The 21325-nt window shown below is 33.7% G+C and overlaps 1 protein-coding gene across 1 annotated transcript; it reads right to left on the bottom strand.

Moving 5' to 3' along the window:
* Positions 1-41: 41 nt before the first annotated feature.
* On the bottom strand, positions 42-19921 carry LOC111055369 (dual specificity protein phosphatase MPK-4-like). The gene is made up of 8 exons (XM_039433254.1): positions 19557-19921; positions 16018-16149; positions 15236-15332; positions 13828-13914; positions 11366-11514; positions 9228-9327; positions 8067-8290; positions 42-2805 (listed from the first exon to the last, which is right to left on the bottom strand). Exons 1-8 carry the CDS (start codon positions 19684-19686, stop codon positions 2702-2704), a joined length of 1023 nt encoding a protein of 340 aa, XP_039289188.1. The 5' UTR covers positions 19687-19921; the 3' UTR covers positions 42-2701.
* Between the last annotated feature and the right edge of the window lie 1404 nt (positions 19922-21325).

The following is a 21325-nucleotide window of genomic DNA, read 5'->3' as shown; positions in this document are numbered from 1 at the left end:
CACTGATGCTCAGTACGTAGAAGACTTCACAGAAAAGAAAAACAGATACCACAAGAGTATCTCCGACCAACAGGTCGCCACTAATCTGAGAGAAGTTATCATAGTAGTTTACCATTTTATTCCAATGAGTCAGAAGGAAATTTCAACCCATGATATCTCAAATCTATTACACTCTATGCCCATGGACACTAATTTATCAGTTAGAAGGAAAATTGATCTAGACCTCAATTATGAAAACGACATCCATATAAGTGAAGTCCTAACATTAATTAATAATACAGATAGCGCCATCAAAGGTATGGTTATTAAACCAAACTCTCCACATTACAAATTTTTCCATCCAGTGACAGTGGTTTCGCCACATCAAATTTCTAGTGATGTTCGCTCCATCATTGATTCTCAAATCGCGGCATTAAATACGTCTAAAACGCCCATTTAATTCCAGTTCACCCCCTGAGGCTTGTCCTGTCAATGATACGACTGCACCCAATCCCCCATTGATCGTAACGACTGCCAATAGCAAACGCGAGCGTAAGGCTTCTTTGCATAAGCATCGAAAATAGACAGGACGCATGCGCAAAATATTACCATTTCAACATTACCATAATGCACATAATTGCTGCCAATTTTCCTATGTTTGACATTATTTTAATTATGGATTACACCCGAACCCTTTTGATTATAGGCTTGTTCCTCCCTAAACTCGCGTATGTTGATTGCAATTGTAATAAATTATCCTCACGGCTCAATACATTTATGACCCCAGACCTTGTAGCCATGTACGATGGTGAGGTTAGTGCACCAGTAACTTTAGATCTAGGTACTTGAGCTCGCATGTGTAAAGGCGCATTTAATTCATCTTTTCAAGATTTCCTACGTGGACATACTGCTTACGATGAAGTGCAATCAATTGGCCGAGGTGTTGGATCCATGATCGGAAAGCGTAGGAAAAGGTTAGTCCCCCTAATAATAGGTGCTGCTGCTGTAGACGGTATTGGAGTATCAATGGTTGGCATCATTTGGAACTGGTTTACTATTGATGATTTGCAAAATCAGATTCTTGAAATGCGCATGATTCTTAAAATAGTTGAGGCACATTCCTCAAAATCAGTCGAATATATAGCCTATATGTAATATGTTTAAGTTGAAAGATAACATCACCGAACTGGATCTGCGTATATGCAAGACTTCATTGCGACTGGTGGCCGAGATCATCAATACTAAAATGCATGCTAAAGTGAGTTCCATTTTAGACGCCATCCGAAGCGGAACGATCAATTCCGCATTAATACCACCTGAGATGTTGACGACGTTATCGAGAAGTTTTTAGGAATGAAAGATTCCATATATGTAGACAACCCATTGTTGTTTTATACTTATGCTCGCATACATGTTGATATGTCCACCGTATTAAGTCTAGGTTACTTTCGTGCCATAATCATAGCCCCATATATTAAATCGGCTCTTACTTCTGCAGGTGTAGCTTTTGCCTTTCGATTAAACAATTATACTGATGTTGTATCAGCTGTTGGACCGACCCATATAGGGATAAATGTTAGGCGAGACTTGTCGGGATGCTTGTACCATAGCAACACTTACTTATGTTCAGAGGTTACGGCCTCAATACCAATATTTGATACACTTGATATCAAGGAGTTCTACGAATATCAAGGCATAGTTGTATCAACCACTAAAGACGTGGTTTCCTATTCCGATTTGTATGGTAATACACATTCAATTAATGGTCCAGTAATATGTGACTTGACTAATGTACGACGTGTAACTATTAAGGGCTACATGGCATACTGTACCCACAACTTGGTTAATTAAAGATAGCATTTTGGATGAGAGAATCTCTACCGGTGACATCCATGTGAAAAATTATGATAATAATTTAATGCCATTACACACCTGGATATATCATCAGGAATATAATGAGTGGTATTCATCAGAATAGTCATCCCAAATGTTATATGAATTAAATAAATTTAAGTTAATTAAATTAAATAGTAAGAATTGTCATTATTTTGCTACTTCTAGTAGCTTCCTAATTCGTCTGGCATTAATGCACCCATACCAAACTTTCCAACACACGTAGTGCCCTACGTTCTATAAGCATTTGTGATACAAGCGAGGTCGCTGAAAAAAATGAAAGTAACACACGGTTTAACGTGTATACAACTCATATGTGTATACACATTGGTACAGTATATTTTACAGTGGACTTATCTTACACTCCCTCCTGGAAGTCCACGATACGTAATATTTTCGAATCTTCAACATCCTCTATCTAGACAATTAGATAACAGGGGGGGGGGAACTCTAGTTGATGCATACACATGTAAACTTTCTTTTTCAAACTGTTAATGATGTCCCTTTCGTTCATCTGAGCTTGTATGTACTTTTAAATTACAACTGGAACAATTTTTTATGCCATTTGAATAACAAATGCATAGAAAATACACGCAAAATAATCTGAAATTCTTTCACAAATTCTAATGACTAGTAAGACTAAGATTAAAAAATATTACCTGAAATTCTTTCACAAATTCCTATGGCTAGTTATACTCTGTTGTCGAATATTAAAAAATAAAACCTACAAAATAATCTGAAATTCTTTCACTTATATTCTAATGACTAGTTTGATTTGAACTGCTCGATAATTACATCTATCACATTACCTTATCACATGCAGATAATTTTAAACAGTAACCTGAACATTCTGAACAAAGTTGCTCCACTCCACCTTTGAGGGCGCCAAGTAGAATGCCGGAGAAACCTTGGCTCCACAGGGGCACTGACACCCTGCAATAAAAAGAAAATATATCAACAAATTTTTACATAATTTATATAGTCCTAAATAAACCCATAACATTATTTTAATAATAAAAAGATTAGTACATCTTTGGTAGAATCTTGTATACAAAAAGAAATATGCTACACTGTTTTTTTCTTTAGGTTTTAGGGCTACTTTTGATGTAAATATAAATTTCAGTACCCTTTTAAATTATTTTGTCACATGTTTCGGACATTAAAGCCATTTTCAAGTCAAGTCTTGTCTAAATCTCTTAATAAAAATATATATCTCAGTACCCTTTTAAATTATTTTGTCACATCATGTTTCGAGCATTGAAGCCATCCATTTTCAAGTCAAGACATGTGACAAATATAATTTAAAAAGGTACTGAGATTTATATATTTATATTCAATATGCTACACATATGAACAGCAATGAGTTACATTTGATTAGGGTTTCACTAGTGAGATAACTTTTGTTGACGGTGAAAAATGAATGAGCGTCACCGTTAGATTGAATGAAAGTACTATAGTGAGGACAACGTGTATCATGATATACAGAGTGTTTCAGAAGTAGTGTCGAACATTTTAGGGTATTGTTCTTGGATGATAGGATAAAATGTTCGACACCACTTCTGAAACACCTGTATAATGTGTATCAATGAATATAATATCAAGTAAATAAATGAACAACCTAGTTCCTCAATGATGGTTCAATAAATAAGTAGTTGCGACGTGACATCTCAACTATTTTTATTACATTACTTGTTTTCCAATAATTAAGGAGATGGTCATTACCATCTTACCCATTATCCAGGTGAATTAAATCAAGTATCTTTATTATATCCTATATATTAAGCGAGCAATTTCTGTATGTCTGTTTATATTTTTATATCTGGTTATTTATGTTCAACGGATCTCGAAAAACGGCTCTAACGATTTTCACGATCATTTTACAGAATTGTGTTCTGTTTATAATAAATAAAAATAAAGAGTAAAGCTCGGTGCCCCGATATTTAATTATTGAACGGCGATGAATAATTTATCAATAATTAAGGACAAAGCCATTACCAACTTAACCATAGAATAGAATAGAATAGATTTTATTCCTTTAAGCAAATATATTACACAATCGGAAATGTCACAATGTTCAAAACATGCAAAAATAAAAAACAATCAAAAACACTGACTATCATATGATTAATTCAGCTCATACATAAATAATGTAACATTACACAACAATATATGTAACATTATTTATGTATGAGCTGAATAATCATATGTATATATATATAATTATATGTATATATATAATTAATCATATATAACATTACCATATAATATATAACCATATGTTACCATATAACATTAACATATATATATATATATATATATATATATATATATTATATATATATATATTATATATATATATATAATATATATAACTCAAATATATTTCACTAAAATTATTGCCAAACTAATATTATAATCTAGCTGAATGGCATTTCCAAACCACTTCATTAAATTTATCAAAGAGTGATGCATCATTTTTCTCTAAAATCAAGGAGACTAACTTACCCATAATCCAACTGAATAAGTCAAGAATGATTGAGTATCTATGAATGAATCGTATCAAGTAGCCTACATAAATAAACCACCAGACCTCAAAGATGTTTTAATAAATAAATGGTTGTAACATTTTCAAGTGGTTTTACTACATTGATTACCAAATTAACCATAATCCAGCTGAATGACATTTTCAAGTATCTTTATTAAATTGATTATTGAACAGTGATGGATCATTAGGCTATTCAATAAATAAGGAGATGATGGTCATAACCATGTTACCCACAATTCAGGTGAAAACATTTTCAATGAAAATTTCAACCCCTACATTGAAGCTGCTATAATAAATCATTTCAAAGAGACTTCAATGGTCTACAAACCTACGATAAGTAGGTACTTTTGTTAGTATTTTTGATTCATTTAATTTCTATTTATTATTATTTCACTTACATTACATTTCTTGTTTTTTAACACTTCTTCATACTTAATTCTTAAAATACATTTTTGGATTGTATAGTGTATGATTGTAATGTGTGAAGGAGGCAAAATGGAGTTTTACCTGTTGCCTCCATGAGTAAAATTATTTATTTATTTATAAGCATCAGTTTTTATGATGCATTGTTGAAGAGTTATAAGCCCTGAAAGAGCAAAAAAATGGATAAAACCCTGTTTTTTTAACAATCACACTCCTTCAAGAGCGAATATCTCGGCAACTGTTGCTTTATTACACTAATTATTGAACAGCGATGTATCATTCTTCATTAATTTACCCATAATCCAGATGAATGTCATTCTCAAATCGTTTTATTATAAATCAATTATTGAACGGCTATGGATCTCTTATTAAGGAGAATGTCATTACCAAATTAACCATATTATAACCCAGTTGAATGACATTTTCAAATCGCTTTATTACATCAATATTAATATCGGGGACCGAGTTTCGCTCTGGAGTACAAGAGCATAAAAAAATTATTACGAAAGAAGAAATTATAATAACATTCATACAGAAATGTTCTATATAATCACAGTAAATTGAGATTAATTCCCAGATGAATGCAAAAATTTCCCTCACAAAGCCGGTTAAATTTCAATCCTGATTAACTTCACGTGAACCAAATCAGAGAAGACCATTTCAAGATGAATCTACTGGAATTAATCAGGATTGAAAATAACCTGGTTTTTTTGCAACCGGCACTAAGTACCTGATTGAATGATTACAAAAGTTGAACAGCTGAGTCATAATTTTGACACAGTCCCACACTCATGAACTCGCTTACCCACTTCCATCACCAACAGACGACGAAATAATTATTAGAAGCTGTGTTTCCATGTATGAATAATAATTATCCTTTTAATGTCCTTCAGCGAGTTTTCCAGGGATGAGACCTAGTGCAATCGAATCTTTATAACGGGTGTTTCAAAAAGGACGCACATCGAAGTGTGAGGGAATATATTTTCTGTATAGGGAATATTTTGTTCCCCCAAATAACAGTTGGTTCTTCAGTGCTCATTGTTGAACCGGCATGCACCATTTTACATTTACTAGTGCTTGTTAGTATTCATTTGTAATCTGTAGTGTCTGTGTATGTTCAATTATGGTTTTTTTCAAAGGATGAACGTGTGTTTATTATTGAAAGTTATTTCGCATATAAATCTTACGAGCGAGTGAAAGACGAATTCAGGTTGAAATTTCCCAATTCTGCAGTACCTAATAACGCCACAATAACGCGTCTGATCGATAAATTTCGTGAGACTGGAAGTGTTCAGGATCGGAAAAGCACAGGTCGACCGTCAGTGTTAACAGAACAAGTTCTAGACAATGTGAAACAACGTTTGACTACGGTACCTCACCCAGGAAATCACTTGGAAAGTTATCTGTACAGGCTGGATTGTCACTATCTTCCACTTTCAGGGCTACTAAAAAATTGAATCTGCGTCCTTACCGCATCGGAGTCGTTCATGAACTGAAGGATGTTGACCATGGGAAACGTATACAGTATTGTCGTTGGATACGTTCTCTTGTGAATATGGTTAACAATAATTAATAGGTTACCTTAACAATTATTAATACTTTAAAAAGTAAGGTTTTTAATAACAATCATCATACACTTGACGGTATAATTTAATACAGCATACTTATAATTACTTTAATAACTTAATGTAATAACTAAACTTTCTCAAACTTCCATGTGCGTCCTTTTTGATACATTAGGGTCATCCACAAGGCCTTTGTTCCTGACCTCTCCCTGCAACCATCTCAGTCTCCATAACTCCCTTGCACTTCTAATTTCCTCTTGCTCGTCAAGTCTCAAGTATCTTCTTGACTTGAGGCGCCTTGGTGGAGGGTTAGCCAAATCTCTAGAGACTGGGAAATGAACTTGTTCTTCTTCTCCAACCTTCTGAGATCTGGAGGCATGATGTTACTAAGCACAGGCAACCACTCAGTCTCTGTTGGTCTCAATGTCCCACTAATCTTCCTCATAGTTTCATTGAAAACTGTATCAATTTTCTCAACATGTCTGCTGTGAGCCCAGACAGAAGAGCAGTACTCCCCTGTACTGTACAGAAGTGCAAGACTTGATGTTCGAAGGGAATTCATGTCACAACCCCAGGTTGTTCCCGCAAGTTTGCTGATGATATTTAGCCTTGTCTTCAGTTTATCTCTCAACCCCTGCAGATGTTGTCGATATGTGAGGGATCTATCAAGTCTGACTCCTAGGTAACGGGGAGCTTCCTGATGAGATATTCTTTTGCCACATAACCTGAGATCAATTGTCTTTTTTGCATGCTGGTTACTGAGATGGAATATTGTTGAGACATTGTTCCTGGCACCCAGCTGAGACGTAGAGAGTGGTGTGGCCTTTACCGGTTCAGGACGCAGGTGGGAAGGTGTGCTGAGCTGATCACAGCATGGGGATACACATCTGATCCTCTGTGCCAATGTGGACAAATCCAATCAATGAACCACCTAATATCTGAGTGTCCACAACACTCCTATCATGGAGGGCTGTCGGCCCTCCATGATGCTGGAGAAGATGCGTGTCAGTGGCTCCAGAGCGTTCTAAATTCTATTGGTATTTGAAATATTGAGTGTAAAATTATGTTTTTCTTCTAATTTTGGCCTATGTATACATATGCATATATATATATATATATATATATATATATATATATATATATATATATATATATCATACACTTGACGAATTGAAGGCTTATATTGAAAGAGAGATTAAAATCATTTCTGAGCAAACACTACGAAAAGTGGCTGCAGTGTTTGAACCTGCATTACTAGTGGAGGAAGCCATTTTGAACATTTATTGTGAAGTTTTAAAGGTAATTTGAATATAATAAAGGTAATAATTTAATACAGCATAACTTATAATTACTTTAATAACTTAATGTAATAAATTCACTTTCTCAAACTTCCATGTGCGTCCTTTTTGATACACCAGTTATCATAGACCTACTATGTTCTGAATTTCATGAGAATCGTTAGAGCCGTTTTCGAGATCCGGTGAAATACAAGCATATAAACAGAAGTTTCAAAAAAATATTTCAAAAAAAGGGTACTGAGATTTTTATTTTCTTTATATTTATATTACAAGTAGCCCTATACAGAAAAGAGATAAAAAACAGAAGTTGCTCGTTTAATAGTATAGGATTGAACAGCGATGGATCATTCTTGATTAACTTACCCATAATCCAGCTGAATGAACCAATCTTGGAGCTGCACTTGGGACAGTAGATTTTGCCCTGCTCCGACTGAATAGCAGCTTTCATCCAGGTCATTGGCTCCACAAAGTAGGTCAGGTTGCACAGCGACTTTTCCGGCTCAACAGGAGGCCAGTTTTCAGTTTTCCACGAAGGCTTTTCCCTGGCAGCGTGAGGTACTATGTTGCTGGCTGATGCTACAATACGCCTACAAAATTAAAAACAAATTATTATTTTAAACAAATTATAATTATTATCAACAAATTATTCCCATTCTCATTTACTTTTAGGGCTACTGAGATTATTGAAAAACACAATAATAGTTCATAATCATTATCATCGTCGTCGGTAATTCATTTCTTTGCGCACAGTACATTTGTCACATTTATATTCTCATTATTACTCTTTGTACTTTGTAATTTTCAATTTGTTTGTATATCAAACTTTATTGTTTGTGTTTTTGTGATAAATAAAGTTTCTATCTAAAGCTGCGTACAGATATACGCGCCTCCAACCCGCTCCGCGTACGCTCTGCCTTCGTTCCGCCATCGCTCCGCCCCCGCTCTGCACTCGCACCGATCATGAACGTTACGGGAAATGTTAGCTTTTCTCGTGTTCCACTCTTGCTCCCCGGTCGATCATCAATCGCTCTGCTCGAGTGACGTTCGGTTGCGGAGCAGAGCGAAAGTCTGTACGCACCTTTACGTATTTATTAGGCTTTTCAAGCATGTTCCGGCGTCCATCTCTTCCTCGGTCTACCAATACCTATTGCCTATCTGTCTATTGGCTTGTGGAGAAGAGCATTTAATGGGTGACGGTCTTGTGGCACTTCAAGGACATGATCTAACACTTATGTTTTTATGAAACTCAAAACTGGATGGACATCACAATAATATTAATAATATCAATACAAAAAATATTAATTTTTTAATAATTTTGGTTGTACATCACAATAATAATTATGGAAAAAATTTAAAGGGTACTTGATAACTTTTATTGTTTAAATACTTATTGTATATAGTAAATGCTCGTTGATCAATGATCATTCTAGAATTATGTAGGCTTAATTGAAGGAAAATAGTGCGAGAGAGAATCTTGAAATTCATTTCAAAAACGTTATATAATTTAAAAATCAATAATCTTACCTGCATTTCCTGCATCGATACACTAATGGATCAGGCCTGACAGTGATCAAAGCCGGATCTGGTTTCACCACATCCAAACAGTCTTGAGGAAGAATTTTCACTGAAAAATAATAACAAACTTATTACAAAAAAATCTTCATAGCTATGAAACTGAAGCAAAAGTACTGTTATTGAAGAACATAATAACTAAAGTCTGTGAGATATCACTTTTAACATGAAGAGGAGAAACCCATTTCTCCTTCCACAGTGTGTAGCATAGACACAGACGGACATCCTGCGCACAATTAGATGCGCCGTGTCATTTTACTTCACCTTCTTGTGATGAGCACATCTCCGTAACATACACAAACCAATATACCTGCTGACCAGTTAACGACTTGGAACATTGCCAGCAATAGCTGGAGAGGAGTGTTGTCTCTCACACAGACACAAAAGAAGGAGAATGCTGCTAGGTAGTGGGGGTGATTAGTGGAGGATAGAGCATCGGACCGGACATCTCCGTCTTCGAGAAAGAGCCGTGATAAAAGTAATTTCTCACGGACTTTAGTAACTTCCTAAAATTGATAATTTTATTGAACATGATACAAGCTACTTCATATGAAACAAGAAATATTTTTAACTTTGATTGAAGAGCATTCAGTAGCATTCTGGAATGAAATAACATTAATAATTTCATCTTACATGAACTTAGCCAACTGAACTTATAAGAAACAAACAAGTTTTGTTTGTAGAACATTTAGTGAATTTCACAAATCCTTGATTAAGAGATAGTTAGCAAGTTAACGCATGAGAAAAGGTTATGCAAGTTGAGATAGTTATGCAAGTTAACGCATGAGAAAAGGTTATGCAAGTTGAGATAGTTTTGCATGTTAACGCATAACTAATAAGTTGGCTCACTCTCTAATTCTATTTGTTTTATCTTATCAATGAATTTTCCTGATTTGGATAGCAGACTAAAGAATGATTTTTCAAGAATTCGTCTGCAGTGAAATTTACCTTAATTGGTTAGGATGGGAAAAGCATTGATAAAATAAGGAATGTCAACAGTTTGAACATAATCTCAATCAAGTATATTTAGAGAATCGCAGTATAATATAATATTATAATGTGATTCTCTAAATACTTGATTACTTTATCCAATGATTTGTATATTTTAGACGTGCTCTAAAAAATGCATGATTTGCCTGGTTTTACATTGATCTTATGGGACATCAATCAGGGTCATCAATCACCCACTTAAAAAAAAATCATGAGTAATTCCCGGTTTTCCAGAGAAATATTTCCAATATTCCAGGTGGAGTATACGCGGCATTTGAGGAATAAGATACATTCGTGAAGAATTTATTATGGAAATCTTTACTTTGATCTTTCATGACGAATTGCGAATAGCGTATTTAAATTTCCAAACATATTGATAATTTTTGACACTAGTCTATTTTTGTGAGGAATTAATACGTTCTTTCAACTACTCATGTGTGTAGAGTGCTTTCGGACAGGGTCCATTTTCAACACTCAGTGAGTAATTAAAAAACGAAAAATGTCTCACAAAAATAGACTAGTGTCAAAGTTATCAATACATTTGAACATTTATTATGTATTTATACTTTTTATGAGTCATACTTTTACTAATGGGGTAAACTTTTACCATATATATGTATGATCAGTACCATAGCCGATTCCGACGAAAATCTCATTCCGAAGAGAATGAAGCCATCAAAATACTTAATTTTGGAATTTAATTGATTTATATCATAACTAAAAATATGATCATTTCAAAATATAGCCTCATATAAGCGAGCGTCAAATTTTTTCACTGTTACTGTACACTTCTTAACTAAATTAATTGAAATTCATGAAAAATTCATGAGTAATTGGAAAAATTCATGGTATTTTTCCGGGCTAGTAAAATCATGAGGAATTCAAGGTTCTCCCGGTTTTCCCGGTAGGTGGCCACCCTGTCAAATCAATATGGACGAATACTACTCCTAAAAAGCTGGATGACATACTAATAGGAGATGAAACAACATGCTTGAATCTCCCTGCTGCAATCTCTAATAAATTGAAGATATAAAATTGAGGTAATGTTCATAGATTTGATTTCTACTAATAAATAAATAAAAAAATACTCCACAATTCACCTTTCCTGACTTTATCGGCAGCAATCGCCAATCTGTACATGCGAAATTGGGCATTACTGCGATCTATATGATAGCACATTCGCTCATATAGTTTCAACTGCGCTTCAAATCCTCTATTCGGCCCAACAAAACGACGCTGCTTCTTAACCCTATCAACAAAAAACATAGATACTAGTAGTTCTGTGAACAGTAGACCTCACGCAGTATTCTCATCCACAAGTACCTGACTGAAACTATAGACCTTATGGAAATACAGCAATAGACTGGCTTCTCCACACATCTGTGTAATCACTTGTCAGCTGATTTATGATGAATAATTCTATAGTCTGATTTTTTACTCTGATATTGGCGTATGAAGGAGGCTCATTTTTCCTTTAATATTATCCTTGAAATGCAAAATTTCCAAAAACCTTGTATATACGTCGACGAGCAATTAAAAAAGGAACATACCTGTCAAATTTCATGAAAATCTATTACCGCGTTTCGCCGTAATTGCGCAACATATAAACATTCAAACATTAAGAGAAATGCCAAACCGTCGACTTGAATCTTAGACCTCACTTCACTTGGTCAGTTAGAAAATTGTCACCCAAGTTGTCAATGAAATTGGAAAAAATAACAATATATCCTCAAGATTATAATGAGCATTCTAACACAGAGCATATTGTTCAGAGCATACAAACTTACCGTACAGAAAAGATAGCATAAAGACGATATTCCACGGTATACTGCGTTTATGTTCTAAAGTTGACTGTCAACTCAAGCCGATAGTCCAAGTTGTAGTTTTTCGGAAGCTATGGCTCAAATACTGAGCCATTCTTGCAATCTCATCCGGTCAAACCAAGTGATTAATATAAAAGTAGTTCTAGTCGACAGTAATCGGCTTAAAATTTGGAACATAACTAACATGGGAATCTACTTATGCTATATTTTCTCTATAGTTATTCAGATTGAGGCTCACATTATACTAGCACTAATTTATTAAAATTGGTGTAGCTATCCTTGTCTATCATTCGACAAAGCAGATAGCGATATCCTTTTCTATCTCTGCAATGTTGCCAGAACCTAACAATGTACAAATGTAATTACATAATTGGCAAAATACGAAGATTCAATCATTGAAAAGTATATTTTTTGATGAATGAAATATGATTGATTATTTCAACCAAGAATAAACAGATTGTGCTGTTTCCAAAGTTTCAGTTTAAACTGGATTAAATCCATATCAAGTATCGTTCGTTATAAGAAAAAGAAAGGAATATGTTTTGAATTAAGATTAATCTAAGATAATAATAATAACTTTATTCTCGCAAGAGAAAGCATAAACAATAAATATTGGGGCACCGAGCTCCGCTCTGGAGTACAAAAGCATATAAAATGTATTACGAAAGAAAACATTATAATATATTTATAATTTATACAGGAAGGTTCTATCTATTCACAGTGGATTGAGATTAATTCCCAGAGGAATGCAAAAAATTATCTCACAAAAGCATGTTAAATTTTAATCCAAATCAGAGAAGACCATTTCAAAAAGATAGCTTATCAGATTGGTTCTACTGGAATTAATCGGGATTAAAATTTAACCGGCTCTTGTACAACCGGCACTAAGTACCTGATTGAATGATTACAAAAGTTCAACAGCTGAGTCATAATTTTGTCTCAGTTCCACACACATGCACTCTCTCACTCTCTTCCATCATCAACAGACGACAAAATTTCCAGCTGTTTTTCCAAGGACGTATTTATCATTTAAATATCCTTCAGCGAGTTATCCCAGGGTTGAGACCTAGTGCAATCGAATTTTTATATCATAAACCTACTTTCTTCCATATTTCGTGAGAATCGATAGAGCCGTTTTCGAGATCCGGTCACATACAGATATATAAATATCTAAACATATAAACAGAAATTGCTCGTTTAATAGTATAGGATTACAGAAAATGTAAACAAACTGAACTGTTTTTGTTATAATATGGTTCATTTTGAGTTCAAGCCACCAGCTGATTATATTTAGTTTAAGCTTTGATTGTGCAAACGTCCCTAAATATTACATCAGATATACATTTATCTTCTATGGAATGCAGTGGCAAGACGGAGAACCGGCAACGCTGTCTCCCATTTCTCCACATCAAGTGGTAAAGAGGACATTATTGTACAAACTTAGCCACGTCAACAAATAGTCATTCTATTCTATTTTCCTCCACTGTGGACCTTATTAAAGAAAATGGTTGCCAAATTCATATCATTGGAATTGAAAAAATAACTTTACCCTTATCTCATTATGGTTTATGGTTATCGTTCAAAGCATGCAAGTCACCAGACAATCAAAAAAAAAGATCTAAAAAATATATAAATATAATACGAGATAATTTGCGGGGCCAGTCACCAAGGTTAAATTTTACATCAATATGAAAGTAGACTGAATAATTTTTAGTGAATCACCAATGAAGGAAACTTACATCTCATAAGCTTCTTTGAATGGCAGCTGGTATTTTTTCATAAAATATGCGATAACGATAGTTGCGCTCCTTGAAACACCGAAATAGCTGAAAAAAGAAAAAGAGATTGATATTGAAAGCGAAATAAAATGTAGATTACAATGGGCCAGGAACGTGCTCAAGAGAGGAGAAGAGTCCAATCTGAAAAAGTTTTAGCACCCAACCCTCCAGGAAGAAGACTAAATAACATTCTTGTTTCAATGTTTGATGAATTTCAGCATCAATTATTTTATGTGTGCTTGATGTATATTGACGATGTTTGAAGAATAAATTTAACTTATTGAAGGCTGGAGTTATGGGCTCTCCATGTCAGTCTTAACCTTATGCCACCTTCTCTAACTGGGTCTGCTACCACCGTAAACAAAGCCTTAGTGCATTCGTGTGACGTCAGCACAGGTAGGGCTACTACACCAATAAAAATTCGTTTATTTCAGCTGATCTATATCAGCTAGAGTTCGTATTGGTGTAGGAGTCCTACCTGTGCTGACATCACACGAATGCACTACGGCTTTGTTTACGGCGGTAGCAGACCCCGTCAGGTTAAGACTGACATGGAGAGGCTTGGAGTGACAGAAAAATATGCTGAGTAGCGAACTAAGTGGAGACGGTTTGTTGGTGGGGTCAAATATCAACTTAGATGGCCCTGGGAGTAAGTAATATTGAAAAACTTTTTCATCTACTGGAAAGTAGGTCTTTGCATAGGTATTCGAATGTTTGATGAATTTCAGCATCAATTATTTTTATGTGTGCTTGATGTTTATTGACGATGTTTGAAGAATAAATTAAAATTATTGAAGGCTGGAGTTTTGGGCTAGCCAAACGTTTTCCATAAGTGAAAAGTTATATCATTAAATGAGTAATAACTACGATATTGAATACTAACTAAACTACAATAATATTATTGATGATGTTTTTGATCATGCTGGATATTCAATGTGAATAAATACATTTTCCAAGGTTGGATCTTAATTAAAAATAAACTAATAACAATATTTCCAATCTCTAGAAAGTTCAATTGATTAACATTCCAGAAAGACAAATAATTGAAAAAATCATAATTGAAGGATCTACAGTTTATCTATATCGATAGTGCACAGAAGTTTCAATAGAACAGTTCATAAGAAAAATTATATCATAATATATATTTCAAAATGTTTAAAGCTTGAAAATAGAGTCTTATGCCAAAACTTGGCATGCGAAACTGGTTGTTTTTTTAATTTTCTATTTTACATTTCAAAGTTTTAAAAGGGTACTATGATATTATTTGACAACTGAAAATTAAGCTCTGAATATACCTTTTCTAGAGAATATGATATGCTAATATATTATAATATACTGAGCATGCTCATAACAGTGTAATGTCTCTTACCAATGAACAAGCACGACACCATTCGACTGTCCATCAGAAATAAATTTGTACGTATCCTCAAAATGACTCAACAAGTCTTCACAAGGTATATCTGTAACTGAGAACAAGAAATACTTTTTTAGAAACTATGACATTCACAATATTACAAAAACATTGTGATTATAAATTGGTATGTTCTAAGATAAAACCAGGAAGTAGAATCCTTCGAACGTCAAGTAATCCAAGTTTTGCATACCGTATTTTCTCTATTTCACTTCTAGGCGAGTAGATTTCACAGATTGAAATAATATTTTATTTGAAATAAGATTTATATTAAAGATTTTGTTTTTCGGTTCATGCACAATCTGACGTGCACTTGCACATATACACATTTAATGTGATCATACCCTAGAGTGTTCTTCTAGCTAAATTCACAACCAAACAATATTGTTTGTGACACTGTCCATCTGGAATCCCCAGTAAAATAAATAAATAAATTTATCAACTCAAGAATTCGGTTCAAACATAGAGTTTTGTCAATAAAAAAATAATTAAGTTACTCGACAATGACATCATCAGATGAGGCTTGGAGACAGTTTGGAGATTGACATAAGGGTATTAAGATCATTTTCAAGTTAAGATCATGTCGGCAAAAATCGAAGTGTGGAAACACCAATTAAAACACTTGAAAAATTTCATCTGCGATGCCATCAAAAGCTAAAATTTTTTATTGAAAACGAATCTTGTAAGCTTAAAGGTTCTATATTCAGCAAGTTTATAGTGTGAGGAGCTTTTCTAAGTACCTTGAACATACATGCTCTTGATACTTGGTATCGAAAGTATGTTTCTTGGCAGCGGACATGAATCGACAGTCAAAATGTGATTGATCTTTCTATCCTCCAGCATATCCAAATCCATAGCTGCGGTCAAGTTTCCTGAAAACAAAATCAATGCTATTAGCTGTCACCTATTACCGAAAATATAGTTGATAGGCCTTATAAGGTATTAAAGGCCATTTTAATACCTCCTATCCATCTAAGGTATTAAAATGGGAGCGATAATTAACTATTTTATCGTGAGGTTGAGTTCTGTTGTAGGCCTATCATATAGATTCACTCAAGTACTGTATTTTAGAATCAAGATTTTAGTGTGATAATAGTGCTGGCCTATCTGATTCAAATTAATCCAATAAAAATTTTTAAAATAGCTGTTTAGAAACTAACCTTAAGTAACAGCGACTTCCACTGATATCAATTTTAATTGTATCACTTGACAAACTAGCTTCTTACAAAATGACTTGACAAAATTTGAAAAACTTAAGAATGATTTTAATGCATCCAATCTTTATAGTAATATCAATTATGACTTCTTGAAAACTTAATAATTGTGATTTAGAATATTGCTACGTGTAACGTTTCCTGATATTTCCTTCACGTTACGAAAATGCACATTCATTATACAATGATAGTTAAATCTTTCTGGCACGCAATGAGTTGATTGCACTCGGTCGTTATCAGCGGACATTTGCGGTTAGCAAGTCGGTACTTTGTATGTTGGGTTTTGATGATAAACTACTGACATTTCCGGAAAGCGAGTTGTTACTTTGTATGTAAGTTGATGATAAACTATCTGATAATGCTATTTCTGACCTAAGTCGGTTAGACACTTGCAAATTCATTATTTCATCATTTGAACAGCAATTAAATAATATTATTTTGCAATTTTTTATTAGAATACTAATAAATTAACAAAATTGCAAGAATAATGAGATTCACTATATCATTTTATCTCAGTTAAGAGTTTAGTTTTAAACTGCTATTTCTTAATGGGCTACTAAAATTTAACTAAATTGTATCAAAATAAGCTAGTGCGTCTTATTTTTCCTCTTATTTCTTAAAAATAAAAATTAGATCGATATTTCAACAATAAATGTTGAGATACAGCGGTCGCCCAACTATCGCACTTTGGCCATTTTTCATCTTACTTCAAAGTTCTAGACTACCATCAAAAACGCATTAAATAAGCATTGTCTATTTATTATGCTTGCAAGTTACTAAATTATACTGTGAAATAAAAATTTAAAATTTTCTAAGATTAAAATGACCTGTATAGACAAGTAGCCAGTCAATTCCTTAGCTTGTACTTATCTTCTGACACACAAACATACATTAAAACCTTTCAGTCGTGACCCCGGGACCCGGGCAATTTTTGTTTAGTTATAATTTTTCTTCCGTTCACTTTACTGTCTATTGTGACCCATGTAAATTCATGTCAGTTAACACTTAAACTTGATGTAGAGTGTTAGTGCTCTGTGACTTGTTGTTTTCGTGAAATAACGCTTTTGGGTCCCTGGGACCCAAGGGTCACGACTAACGTAACTGTTTTTATTTTTTTCAAATGCACATTATTATGCAATAGTGATTGGATTCAAGCAGTCAACAAGTACATTTTGAACAGAGATTTCGAGAAATGTACAAATTGACTTCTAGATCTCTATTTCAATGACATTAGTGATGTAAAAAATAAATTCATAGTTCACGATAAGAATACTGACCCTGAATAGGATGATAGTGAAACCAATGAACTTCAAGTGATCCTAGGGGTACAAAACCTCCCCTAAAAGTGAACTTTATATGACCTTATATATTTGTCATGTTTCTAGTAGTGTTTCATGTAGGTTTTAGGATTTATAGTAGTATCCATCACAATAATTTCATAAGTTTTGCAAAGATTGTGCAAGATGAACTTGAGGGTAGGGTAAAAACTACCCTAAGAGTGGACTATGACCTTCCAATTTTTTCCCATCTTTCTTGTAGTGTTGCATGTAAGATCAATAATTGTATCATCACTATCATTTTTTTGTTCACTTTATACTAATAGTTCTGTGAACAGTAGACCTCAAGCAGTATTCTCATCCACAAGTACCTGATTGAAACTATAGACCTTATTGACCAAGCGAAGTGAGGTCTAAGATCCAAGTCGACGGTTTGGCATTTCTCCTAATGTTTAAATGTTTGAATTTTCAAATGTTTATGTTGCGCATTTACGGCGAAACGCGGTAATAGATTTTCATGAAATTTGACAGGTATGTTGTTTTTTTGATTGCGCGTCGACGAATATACAAGGTTTTTGGAAATTTTGCATTTAAAGGATAATATAAAGGGAAAGTAGCCTCCATCATACGCCAATATTAGAGTAAAACTCAGACTATAGAATTATTCATCATAAATCAGCTGACGAGTGATTACACAGATGTGTGGAGAAGCCAGTCTATTGCTGTATTTCCATATTAAGGTCTATAGTTTCAATCAGGTACTTGTGGATGAGAATACTGCGTGAGATCTACTGTTCACAGAACTACAAGTGGAAATACAGCAATAGAATGGCTTCTCCACACATCTGTGTAATCACTTGTCAGCTGATTTATGATGAATAATTCTATAGTCTGATTTTTACTCTTATATTGGCGTATGAAGGAGGCTCCTTTTTCCTTTCATATCATCCTTGAAATGCAAAATTTCCAAAAACCTTGTATATACGTCGACGCGCAATTAAAAAAGAAACATAGGCCTACCTGTCAAATTTCATGAAAATCTATTACCGCGTTTCGCCGTAAATGCTTAACACCTAAACATTAAGAGAAATGCCAAACCGTCGACTTGAATCTTAGACCTCACTTCGCTCGGTCAATGAAATAATAACCAAACGTTCCTTTCCACTACCCTAAAAATGTAAGGTTTTATACATTTATTTTTAAAATTATAATAAAGATCAATTTCTGCTTCACTTTAGTGCTTGTTGCGTTCATCATTAACCCTTGGACATAATTATTAGAATCACAGAATAACATTATATATTGAAATATATTTAGATATTCAATATGAAAGAAACGGGTCCCTTGGACCCAGGGTCACGACTAACGTCAGAAAAAATAGGATCACGACTAGTTTAGTTTTAAACTGCTATTTCTAATATTAAAATTTAACTAAATTGTATCAAAATAGGCTAGCGCGTCTTATTTCTTCAAAAAATAAAAATTGAGTCGATATTTCCAACAACTCTCAGATACAGCGGTCGCCCAACTATTGCACTTTGGCCATTTTTCAACTTACTTCAAAGTTCTATACTAGCATCAAAAACGCATTAAATAAGCATTATCTATTTATTATGCTTGTAAGTTACTGAATTATACTGTAAAATAAAAATTTTAAATTTTCTAAGATTGAAAAGACCTGTATAGGCAAGTAGCCAGTCAATTCCTTATCTTGTCCTTATCTTCTGACACACAAACATACATTTAAACAAGTTTTAAGTGTTCAAATAATATCAAAATTATTCTTACCAAGCCATAGTCCAGGTTCAATACAATCAAGATTTGTAGGCCCTGCGTCATCTTCAGATTCCAATTCATTTGTGCTTTTGGAATGTCTGGATGATAGCGATTTTCTCAAACTACAACGTTTTACTTCCATTTTCAAATCTGTTTACAGCCAATCACAAATAATGCAGATCCTGATGTATTAGTCTGAGAAAACTATGACATTTTTACGAAACGCAGTAAATACTAATAAAACTGTGTCTCAATTGAAAGTAGCTTTTTGTTCAATGTTCAACAAGTAGCCTAACTACAATAATTGACAAGTTATTGAAGTTAACAAACAATCGTTCAAGAATCAACATCGGCAACGGAAGTCGAAACGAAATGACGACAATCGACAAATGACGACATTTTGCTACAAAGTGCCAACACACTGCAAAGCGCAAGACTGCTTTTTAAAAATCGATGTTCATTACAAATAATGAATTATATTAGATTACAGATACTTTCAAGCTAACAAAATGAAAAAAAATTGAAGAAATCAGTTGAATAATTTTTAAACATGTACAGAAAAATGAAAAAATATGAAGCGCTTTGTTGTACGTGTTGGTAGCACTGCGTAGCTGTGTCACGCGCGAAGTTCAACTAGAATACAAAAAATTTTACCGGTGATAATTTGAACAATATTCAAGTTGAGCCTCAAAAAAAGCCTAAATAATTATTTGAGCCTCAAATAATTACTATTATTATCATTATTATAAAAATATAAAATTAATTTTTTTCCATTATTTTTGGGTATGTTCGGTGAAATTTGGAGAGACCAATAATTATTACATAATATTATTTTCCTCTTCTGTAGCCTATCTCCTTCTCTAATCCGGTCGTGTGTTAATGGGAAGGATATTTTATATCCTTAATTCTTAGAGATTCGACAATTATTTGTTGAAACACCGCCGATTTATGAAGTTACATCACATTATTATACTATCGTTATTCTAATTGCATTCAATCTTTATTCTCATTGATTAATTATTTATACTTTGTAAAACTCGTTGAATAACTAGCATTATCGTCATTTAATGTAAATTAGTGTAAAAGCCAGTAAATATTGTAACATACATAAATAAAGAAATCTAATCTAATCTCTTTCTGAGGAGAACGTTCTTCTTATTGAAGTAGCCAAATGTTGAAGCAGTATAGTAAATTACCATGGGGGAAAAAGTAATTCTGATCTGTGATGCATACAATATTTTTCCTCTACCTAAATATTTATATCTATTTTTAAAAATTATTCTCTAGTTTCTACCTGTACTTTATTTAATGAACATTTATCATAATTCTTTAAAACTAAAACTACGAGATAGCATAGGCTACAAAACCAATGTACCTAGAATGTATTCTAGCATAGCCACCTCTAATACAAGGCTCTGGCCTACGATATTGCAACGTCGCAGTGTGGGCCTAAAATCTAAACATGATTGGTGGAAAAGAATTTACAAAAATACCAGCTGATCGTTTTCACCAATCATTTATTAGATTCTAGGCCTACGCTGCGACGTTGCAATATCGTAGGCCAGAGCCTTGTATTAGAGGTGGCTATGATTCTAAGTCCTATACTATTGAACGAGCAGCTTCTGTTTAGATGTTTATATGTTTGTATTTCACCGGATCTCGAGAACAGCTCTAACGTTTCTCACTAAATTCAGAACATAGTAGGTTTATAATATGAAGATTCGATTGCACTAGGTCTCATCCCTGGGAAAACTCGCTGAAGGACATTAAAAGGATAAAAA

Source organism: Nilaparvata lugens, chromosome 7, assembly GCF_014356525.2.
Source record: "Nilaparvata lugens isolate BPH chromosome 7, ASM1435652v1, whole genome shotgun sequence".
NCBI lineage: Eukaryota > Metazoa > Arthropoda > Insecta > Hemiptera > Delphacidae > Nilaparvata > Nilaparvata lugens.
The sequence above is the reverse complement of the archived record's forward strand: the minus strand, read 5'-3'. Positions and strand labels throughout refer to the sequence as shown.